The sequence below is a fragment of the Mytilus trossulus genome, chromosome 4, assembly GCF_036588685.1.
Source record: "Mytilus trossulus isolate FHL-02 chromosome 4, PNRI_Mtr1.1.1.hap1, whole genome shotgun sequence".
NCBI lineage: Eukaryota > Metazoa > Mollusca > Bivalvia > Mytilida > Mytilidae > Mytilus > Mytilus trossulus.
In genome coordinates this window covers 2,998,819-3,010,292 of record NC_086376.1, presented here as the reverse complement: position 1 = coordinate 3,010,292, position 11,474 = coordinate 2,998,819, and the positions used below count along the sequence as shown (strand labels likewise).

The following is an 11,474-nucleotide window of genomic DNA, read 5'->3' as shown; positions in this document are numbered from 1 at the left end:
GTCTTTGTCGTAAAATCTCAAAATTCTCATTCGTGACGTCATTCCATCGCCATATTGCAGAAACAAAACACAAAGAACAACACAAAGAAATTTAACATAAATTTCATTTCCTGGTCTTCATTTTAGCTCATCCTGATATTTAACTGACAGTAGACATGGCAGTGAGTCCCATTGGAGGGGCTGTAAAAGCTCTCCAGTTGGAGCTGAAGAAAATTCAAGAGGAGCCAGTAGAGGGTTTTCGAGTAAATCTAATCAATGATGAAAATCTATTTGAATGGGAAGTTGCTATCTTCGGACCTCCTGGTACATTATATGAAGGTGGTTATTTCAAGGTAATTTACCATGGATATGCACAGTCTTTAAATAATGGAATTTATTTACGCATGATCAATCCACAAGAGTCTTAGCCTTAGGACTCGAGTCATAACAGTCATGACAGTAAAATAAACAAATACCAAACATAATGATATGAGACAGATGCTTACATGCTTCATGTTCCTCATGAGTTCATGATAGGTGTGAATGTTACAATTGGATTTGCCAGTTTGGATGTCCTGTCATCATGCTTTTTGATATTTTTTTTACGAATCCGGGTCTGTTCGCGCCCATTCCTATTCGCACCCACTCATGTTCGCCCCCTTTCACTTTCACACCCTAAATGTTCGCACTCAAAGTCCGTTTGCGTCCAATTTTAATTAACTTTGTAATCAAGTTTTGGCAAGTATAATTGTTTTTGTTGTCTCAAATTAAAGTGAAACAGCATTTTTTATCGAGTTGAATAAATCTTGATTATGGTTTGGATAGTGTATTGTTAAAAAAATATTCCTTTCTAAATAAAGTGGAATTCTGTCAACGTTTTATTTTGTGTTGAATAACTCATGTTTTGGTTAGTGTATTGCTATACTTTGTTTCATTGACTTGTTTCAAAATGGAGTGAGATTCTGACTACGTATTTTTTTTTGTGTGTTAAATAAATTTTATCATGTTTGATCATGTTTTGGTTATAATAGTGTATTGCTATATTTTATTGTTTCATTGTTTCAGATCAAAGGGACCAAGCTGTTAAAAACAATTATCTTTTGTGTTTTTCATTTAAAATCTTCAATCTTTTACTCATACCAACCTGTTGAAGGCCGTACTTTAACCTATAATGGTTTAATTTTTAAATTGTTATTTGGATGGAGAGTTGTCTCATTGGCACTCACACCACATCTTCCTATATCTATAAATACATTCAGTATTTACACCAAAGGCGAAAGCAATTAAAAACAACAATCATGACAATCATGATTTTCTAATTGCTCATCTGGGATTTGAATTAAAATTGTGCGCGTAGAGTGTGAACATCCGGGGTGCGAAAGTATATTTGGCGCGAACAGACCTGATACCTTTTTTTAACCCCACAACACTAGTACTGGAGCAGTTAAGTAAAAGAGGAAATCCTGGATCTTCCATCACTGTATTGGATACCTAAACTACACAGTATGACATGTGTCATAACAAACAACAGTATTTTGCTAGATCTTCATGATCAGGCCATAATAAATAATAGGTTTGTTTGCCCAAACGCTACCTACCCAGAAAAAAGCTGCCTACTCAAATTCTTTTATTGTCCTGATTTGAAGAAGTTTTTTTTTAATCAAATAGGCATGAAGACTAATAAACATCTGATACTTCAATTTCTTTTTTTTTTAAAAAAGAAAGGAAATGCCTACCTACCTACCTACCCACTGTCTCAACCTTTGGGTAGGGTTTGGGCAAACCAAAATATTTTTAAGTGTGGCCTCAGTACTCCAAGAAACCTGTTTCTAAATTATCAACATCAATTTTATCCATGGATTTAAGGATTTTTTTTTTGGGGGGGGGGGAATTCATGATTATTCATTTTTAGCATGTTTAGAAGGGGATAATTGATCAATTCATTACTAGAACTTAATATTTTGGTCCAATCAAACTCAAAGCCAGGTTTCAAAGTTATTGTGAAACTGCTTATTCTGGAGGTGGCATGAACATGATGAATCAGATGTGGATACTAAAAAAATCTAAAGATTTTTTTAGAGAACATACTATCATGATCATGACCTGAGACTCTTTCATCTTGCATTTAATGTTAAGCAATGGTTAAGTATTATAACATTTGACTTTTCTACACTTTACACAAATATCCCCATTCCAAACTAAAAGACAAATTGAAAAAAGTTGGTATTGCTTTGTTTCATAAAAAAAGAATGGTCAACTCTTTCAGGACCACATTCCCTAGTCAAGTCTTGAGCATGAAGAATGTACATGTAGAAGTCTTTAATTACTTTTATGCTTTTTTTTTCAGGCATTGCCGCACATACATGTACATGTACATTTATGAAATTTCCTAATGATTATCCATACAACATGTACAATGTTTTATGTTTTTTCCCAGGCACATATGAAGTTTCCTAATGATTATTCATACAACATGTACAATGTTAAATGTTTTATTTTCAAGGCACATATGAAGTTTCCTAATGATTATTCATACAATGTTAAATGTTTTATTTTCAAGGCACATGTGAAGTTTCTTATGATTATCCATACAATGTTAAATGTTTTATTTTCAAGGCACATATGAAGTTTCTTATGATTATTCATACAATGTTAAATGTTTTATTTTCAAGGCACATATGAAGTTTCCTAATGATTATTTAGACAATGTTAAATGTTTTATTTTCAAGGCACATATGAAGTTTCCTAATGATTATCCATACAATCCACCAAGTGTAAAGTTCATTTCCAAGATGTGGCATCCAAATGTTTATGAGGTAAATACTATCCTTCAAGTTTTGTAGGAGTTCATTTGTGAATTATATGTTTAATATTTCCAATACACATGTATACATATAAATGATCATGATCAGCTGTTTGTGTGTTAAATTTTAAATGAGCTTGAGCAATCTTCCAAGATACTTTCAAAGAAGTAAAACTAAATTTAATTTATGATCATCATCTTACACTTCATAAAAAACAAAACCCCTCAATATTATGAAAATTTTGTGGACTTGCATCTGGCATCTTTATGACTTTTCTCATTTCCCCTGTCTTTTATATAGCATCATTCATTGGAGATGACTTGATAACCATGATAACTATTAATATGATAAAACTTGCTGATTTGTTGATAGATATTTAACTTATGTTAAAGGTTGTGAAGCTTCAGGCCTGATTTAGAAATGAGAATAGTATCTAAAATTATATATTTCTAAAGATATTCTAATTTTATTTTTTATTCATTAAAAGATGATATGTTTGTAGAATGGCGATGTTTGTATATCAATCCTACACCCTCCAATTGACGACCCACAAAGTGGTGAATTACCTTCAGAAAGATGGAACCCTACACAAAATGTCAGGTATAGTGTTCTTCAGGACTTATATAGTTGTAACATTAATTAGGAACAAGGTTCATGTGTAAACAAAAAAAAATGATATGCTAATTACTTGATTAACTCTTGCCTTTGATATCATACATGTCATAACTAGCATGACTAGTTTCTTTTTACTATGTACATATTATCTAACCATGAGAAGATTTTTTAAGGAAATTTTCATGCTTTGTTTATTCATTTTCGATGAATTATCATGTAAATTTTGTTAATTTTCTACAGACATTAAATGATATGCATTGTACATGTTGTATCAAAGTTCCAACTTTCATAATAAAAATATATATGGATTTAGCCTACGTGTATTTATCAAGCTTCATACACATATTTTTAACTTATCAATCACATGTTTACAGCTGACATCATTGCCAGTCAGAGAACATTGAGAAGATATGAAAGCATGCGTTCTATTTCTATGGAATACAATATTTGATGCAAAGTTAATACTGATTTTTGAACAACTACACATGTATATGTACACAATTAGTTATAGATACTACCACACTACATACACTTGTATATCATGTATATATGTCGTGTACATGTTATTATTTTGTACAGGTTATTACTTGTACAAAATTTTCATACAAGTAATTACTTGTATGATGCCATCATACAGGTTATTACTTGTATGAATATAATTGTACAAGTAATAACCTGTACAAATTTTGTGGAGAAAAAGATAATAACTTGTACAAACCATTATTTTACCTTGGCCTATTTGAAGTTCACAACAAATTGTTTCCCTTTTAACACATGTTTTTGTATTTTTTTGCTTTCTTTAAGTGGTGGCCAAGGTCATGTTCACTGCAGCTGTCGGAGTGGCTGTAAAACAGGCAAATGTAAATGCAAAAAAATGAACTTATTGTGTAATTCAAGATGCCATGCTTCCTTGTCTTGTGCAAACAAAAAGGTTTTTTAATCCATTAGGCTGACTTATATTTCCAATGTGTGATATTATGTAAGCAATTTTTTGTCAAAATGTATGTTTGAAAAAAAATGAATGGAGGGTACCAATTTATTTTAGCTTTTAATGACCATGTTACTTTGTACTAGAAGTCCGTATTTACGTGGCATCTAGCTGTTTAGCTAAATTTGCATAAGGTGTCACGTTAGCTTATAGTTACTACTTTGCATCCTTTGTTCATCTTCAAACTTCTTATATTTCCAAAAAAATACTGATAAACACTTGAAAATAAGAAAAGAAAAACAAACACAATATAAATTTCAAAAAAATACGAAAGATAGTGAGTTGTACAAGTTATTATCTTTTTCTCCACAAAATTTGTACAGGTTATTACTTGTACAATTATATTCATACAAGTAATAACCTGTATGATGGCATCATACAAGTAATTACTTGTATGAAAATTTTATATAAGTAATAACCTGTACAAAATAATAAAATGTACACGACATATACACAATTACATGTAGTTATAGATACTGTCTCTTCATCAAGTGTGAAACTGTATTACTCAACATAAGACAGTTAATTCAATAATTGTGAGTAACAACAAATATTGTATAGAATAGAATAGAATATTTTTATTTACCAAATTAGGGCCCCAGGAGGGCATATGATACAGACAATATTATTATAAACAATAACATATGTATATGTAGCGTTACTGCATTGGTCATCAGATTAATATTAACTTTGTCTTACATTGTACATTTCAATATTATAATATATTTTGACAGAACAATCCTACTTAGTATTATATCACTTCTCAACGAGCCAAATACATTCTCTCCAGCAAATGTGGATGCTTCTGTCATGTTCAGAAAATTCAAGGATTCCAAAGGAAGAGATAAAGAGTATGAGAATATAATCAGGTAAACAATGGTAAACAAATGATGTGGGTTTTACTGTTTCATTTTACATGTATACATGTGTAACATTAAACTTATAACAGTGGGAATAAAATCTAATTAGATATCTAGGATTGTTACAAGGTTTACTAACAATGGAAGATGAGAAATGTCTGATAAAAAATGTAAGCAATAGTTTCTTTCATTTGATCCACAAAACTGGTACTTTATTGTTATTCCAATATTTAAGTCCTTGGTAGTCATATGGCAGTATATAATATTGTGCTAGCCTGTTGGTGTATTTTAAATTTTTAATCGAAAATGAGGGTTGAAATTAAACAATATTCTTAGAAAAGTTCGTGAAAAATTGTCATTTTAGACAAGAATTTTTTTTTTATGATGTTCTACACAGAAAATTCAATTTTATATTCACAACCTGGTCCAAAATAATACTTGTAAGATAGAGTTTCTTTTTAAGAAAAAACTTAAAGATAAGCATGATTAGAAGATGTGGTATAAATGTCAATAAAACAATTATGTTCTTAAACCCTTATAATTAATGCAAGAATGAAATTAGATACAGGTTATAGCAAGGGGTTAAGTAATGACATTGAGTAGATAGGAAATGTATAAATTGTAAAATTTCTAACATTTATACATGTTATAGGAAACCTTGAAAAGTATTTAAAATGCAATGCATAATACAAAAAAAAGGAGATGTGGTATGATTGCCAATGATCATGATGATGATAAACATATAGGCTTGTCATGATTTGAATAAATTTTTCAATTATTTCCCTGAATTCAGTAATTTTGGGACATACAATAATGTAAAAGGCTTTTGATGAATTCAGATATAATAAGTCAGTCGCATAGTCTAGTGTAGGAATGTAAAAGCTTCTGATTTTACAAAAAATGTTTTAGACAGAAACTAATTTTGTTATAAGCAGAGTAACTTGAGGAAATAAAGCCCTGTACTTTGGAATAAGAATATTTTATTTCCAATTAAATGGCCCTATAACATGTATAAAGAGCTTTCGTTACATTACATACAAATATGTAAGATTAGACATAAATTTGGAGACATAAGAAAACAACACCGGTTTCTTATATGTCTGAATACATGTATATTATAGATTTAGATTAGTACACCATATTTCCATATAAATTGTCCTAAAATAACCAGAAAAGTACTGAATTTGGTGTAGCTAACTATGAATTGAGTAAAACACTGAAAATAACCATTTTGTAGGAACTTATTTGAAATAAGCTATTATTATGATCAAGATCAAATTCTGTGCTTTAGGTTGGAACAAAGAAGATCCTATGTAACTTTCATTCATTTGTCTAAATGAATGTCATATTGTTGTTTCATTAATACTAAACAAAGATGTTGTTCTTATTCAGGAAACAAGTTCAAGATACAAAAAAGGATGCTGAAAGAGACGGGGTCACAGTTCCAACAACCCTACAGGAATATTGTGTTAGTATAAAACCTAAACCTCACGATGATGTAGACTTTTATGACGATGATGATTACGTTGGTGATGATGATGACGAGGACGATGATGAGGATGATGATTATTACGCAGAAGATGATGATGATTCTGGTAACGGAGGAGAATCTTGATATATTGATCATATTTGGAATTTGAATTTTGAGTGGATTAAATAATTGGATCATCCTTTTAAAAAGGAAGAATCGAGACAAAGCACCCTGTATTAATATTCAGGTTGGAGGAAGGCTTTTTCTTGGATTGCAGAAATTATTTACTTTGCTTTTAAAATACCATGAATACTACTAAAGTATTCACTATATATTCCTATATAAAAACAAGATGATACTGTTTTACTCATTTAAAATATGTTGAGTATAATACTGTAAACATTAATAATACTTATTTTGGCAGGAAGTTTAATATTGACATTTGAAAGAAGCTTCAAATAAAGCAACATAATAAAATTAATGATTTTCTGTACAACTTGTAGAACTGTATTTTAACGTTGGTCATTTAAATAGAACATAATTTAGTCATTTATTTATAGTAAAGTCCCATTTAATTTTGTTTCTGTGATAGAATTATTATCAAAGTCAAAGAAAAATATTACTTACATGACTTAGTTGACACGGAACATTTTGTGATTTAAGAAAGATTTTTTAATTTTTTTTCATTTACCAAAATGTAAAATAGAAATGTATCTGTCAATATGGTAAATCTAATAGTAATTACCAATATGAGGATGTCCATTATCTCAACTTCTGTAATCTTTTTTTTTTGCTTAGGGTTTTTCTGCTCCAGTTGAGCATTAGTTTTTAACTAGTACAGGTAATTGAGAGTCTTTATTAAATGAATAGACAGGGGAAGCTGTGATAGAGTCAAACACCACAAATAACTGCAAACTTTTCACTCATATTCCATATCCTACATACATATTACTCAGAAATCATTGAACAATAAATATCTATATTGACTTCTTCAAGTTTTTAAGAAATAATTGAACAATTTGAATATAATGTTGACATTTTAAGGTGCTTTTTATCGCTATATCGGATGAATATCAGGCTATTATCAGCATACATGTGTGGTCCAGTTAACATATTTTGTTGATCAAAATCATGTTTTTCAAAACTGACAGTGCAAGACAAATTTTTTTAATTTTTTTTTTTGAAATGAATGCTCTACCATGTCATAGGTACCTTGATCAGTTGTTGATATGACTGTACTTTTTGTTCAAGATATAAATGTAAAAACCGAAATATAAGTAAATGAGCTTTGATCAGCTCTGTATGTGTATTTTGAATGACAAATGAAATAAATGTACTAAAGGGATATTGTCTACTCTGATAGTTTTTATGTTTTCAAATTAACCTGCTTTATTTCATGTAGTGTATAAAAGAATTGATATGTTATTTACAGACCAGATAATAACTGTTTGTTCAATTGAAAATAGATCTGATCATCCATTTAAAAACAGATTTGTACATCTGTTATGCTTATATCGTGTTATAAAAATATGATAACTGGATTATAATTGAGTAGACAATATCCCTTAAGAATATATATATGTATACTTTAGTCTTCATAGACATGTTTTGACATTCCTTAAACAAGTTACATGTTACTTAACACAAAGATTTCCAGTTGTTAATTTTTGAAAAGCATACAAAATCTTATAAACACTGTACTTATATAGTATATATGTTAAATAAATATTGCATTTCCCATGAACAAATTTTACACTTAACAAAACATTAAATTTTTAAAGATATAGAAACGATTTCATTTTTCATTCATACCTCATAAACTTCTTACAAGATAAATTAAGGCATTGATTAATTTTCATAAATTCATATTTTTTTGTTAAATATTAGTTTGAAAAGTTATTGAAATCAGGGTGAATGATTCATAGCTCATGTCTGCAGTTCTGTTTGTAAAATAAGGACCCATTTATATAGTATAAAAGCTTCTTTAAGTAATATACTATCTTTAAAAATACTGTTGAAAGTTCATAAACTATTTTTAAGAGTTCATTCACTTTTTTACAGTTATGAATTCTCAATGGTATTTTTAAATGGTGTGTATATCAGAATGTTAAACCTTGTAAACAAATTTGGAAATAAACGTATGACTGACACCTTTAAGAAAAATCATTATTACGAATGAAAGTTTCTATCAGATGTTAGCCTAGCACATATTATATAATCAGGTTGAGATGAGATGGAACAGTTTTATATTTTTCTTGTGCACCATCTTATGGTGAAATATTGTTAATTTCATTTTGTATTATATTTGTTTCTGGTGATCTATTACTGTATTAGATGTAACATGTAAAGGTGTGTGTACATAGGTGTGTATTAATGAAATTTGGATGTTATAAATGAGTTGGATGTGTGCATGTATAAAAGTGTATGTGGTTTAATTAATTTATAGCTTATTTACAAGTAGTTACTATATTTAATTGTCACTGGTGTTATTTGTTGAATTTTTTATTTGTTTGTTTATTTAATATTTTAATGTAAACCACCAATTTAAGTTCACTTTCCAGACTTAGTACATGCAATAACACTTTTGGTGTAGTATAAGGAATGTGATACAGAAACAGGGAAGTCATTTACATTATGAGACAATTACATTTTCATTTATTTTTTTCAACTTGATACTTTTAGAGTAACATGAGTATTAAAGTTAGATCTTGAAAATGTCATGTAAAATTTATATTGTAGTCAGAAGGCAGTTGTGAGGAGATATATGTGATTCTTTCAATGTAAAAACAAAGTCTAAAAAAATAGCAAATTATAGCTGCAAACTTGAATGAATTAAAAGTGAAAAGAGGAAAAAAAATCTAAACATGCTTATGAGCATTTAAAACTTTCTGTATATGCTGTAAGAAATTATAAAAAAAAAGATGATTTTTTTTGAAAATTTAATCTCAACTACAATGACTACACTGTTTCTGGAAAACTTGGTATAAGACCAAACACGTATCACATTCCTCTAAAATTAGTGCATTTGAAGATATTCAAAATTGATATTTTTGGGGAACATTTAATCAAAACGTATTACCCTTCATATTTCTACCATTATTATTCTTAAACTAATAAAAACAAATTCAGTTATGAAATTTAAGACTAAAACAACATTGTAATTAAGTACGCTTGCTACAGATTTAATAATTTTGCAATCCTATGCTGTATAGTTTGGGATTGGTATAAAATATATATCACTCATATTAACGTTCCACTTTGAATCGAAGCTTAAGATTTTTTGCTTATCTGAATGCATTAATTGATACTTTGTGTCTGTATCCTTTCTTTCTGTTGAAAGTTTTTATATATATATTGATTTGGGATGAATGATGATGATAATGCAAAGTTGAAGTGTTTAAAAATGTCAAGTACATGTTAAAAATGGAAGTAATAAATTGTGAAATTTTTAAAAATTTTGTTTTATTTTATTTGTATCTTCATCAGTTATAATAGTCTATGAAGCCAACATTCTTATTTCTATCACTTGGTCTCATCAATTTGACAGCAAATTTCTTCAAAGATCATGTACTGTGGTAAACTATGAAACCACTGGTATAATTTGAAAAAAAATGTTGGTCTGAAATCTGATTCATTCCTTAGAACTTTCAATATCTGTTTTAAAGCAACATTCAAGCAGTGCCTGCATGTATATATATATATATCTATATATCTCGTAGTTGATTTCCATTCACTAAAGCTATATATCATCATTTATACACACCATCACAAGTTATGGAATATTTGTATCAGATGACGATGGATATGTCCCAATTGTAGGAACCAACATCCTCTTCTAGCTTTTGACATCACAGAATGACACTTGTCAACATGACAAGTGCAATTATTGGATAAGAATCCTTCAACCCTACTAAGATATCACCCCAGGTCATAAAACTTTCCTCCTTGGTCAGATTTCAAATATGTAATTGAAACCCTTAACTCCAGTATTATGATTGGTTGAATTCTGAGTCTTCAGTATGATAATTGAACTTCAAATATTTAAGATCTCGGGTGTAATTTGTGTTGCGCAGTTTTCGTTGGAGTGATTTGTGGACATGTTTATAGTTGTCATCTTTTTTTGTTATGGTGTTTTCAGTTTCTCTTTTTAACTTGTGACTTTTTGAAATATTCGACCTCTTTCTAAGGTTGGCTACTGTATTATTGTATCTGTGTTTTGGTGTTTATTTGTCATCTAGGGATGAAGCAAAATTCAGTCAAAATTATGGTAATCCTGTTGTTAATGAGGTAATGCAGCAGTATTGCATTCTTTGGTAGTGTTTGTCAATCTAATATAAAGGTTAAAGGAGTTTATGCTATGGATCTTCAGATATGACAAGTTTAAAATTAGATCTGGTCAACCTTTGGTTACAAGGTATTGAAATCAAATATTTATTAGGATCCCTTACAACAATGTATGAGATGCCAGAAACCAAATGATGTAGAAGTTAAACACAATAGATCCCCGTAGACTTTAACAATGAGCAAAGCCCATACCATAGACAGAACTGTCAGATAAAAAAAGGCCACCAAAAAAACAAATGTAAAATGATTGAAACACAAAAACTAACAACCTGATTAATGTACAAATCAGTATTATGTATATGGCAGGGTTTAATTTAATGTGCCCACTAAACATGGGAGGGTGGTAGTACAGCACAACATATGATAGTATATTTAATAATAAGTGCACTGTTCATGACATAATATGGGAATCA

At 29.5% G+C, this 11,474-nt stretch overlaps 1 protein-coding gene across 1 annotated transcript; it reads left to right on the top strand.

The window, feature by feature from the left end:
* The first annotated feature begins 21 nt into the window (after positions 1–21).
* On the top strand, positions 22–10,172 carry LOC134714494 (ubiquitin-conjugating enzyme E2 R2-like). The gene is made up of 5 exons (XM_063575782.1): positions 22–332; positions 2,709–2,795; positions 3,286–3,383; positions 5,121–5,255; positions 6,639–10,172. Exons 1-5 carry the CDS (start codon positions 156–158, stop codon positions 6,859–6,861), a joined length of 720 nt encoding a protein of 239 aa, XP_063431852.1. The 5' UTR covers positions 22–155; the 3' UTR covers positions 6,862–10,172.
* Positions 10,173–11,474: the final 1,302 nt, after the last annotated feature.

Excerpts from the sequence above, each read along its gene's own strand:
- LOC134714494 (XM_063575782.1), top strand. The coding sequence starts at position 156 with ATGGCAGTGAGTCCCATTGGAGGGGCTGTAAAAGCTCTCCAGTTGGAG. Across the intron at positions 333-2,708 it reads ATGAAGGTGGTTATTTCAAG|GCACATATGAAGTTTCCTAA; the intron begins GTAATTTACCAT and ends TTTATTTTCAAG. Across the intron at positions 2,796-3,285 it reads GGCATCCAAATGTTTATGAG|AATGGCGATGTTTGTATATC; the intron begins GTAAATACTATC and ends ATATGTTTGTAG.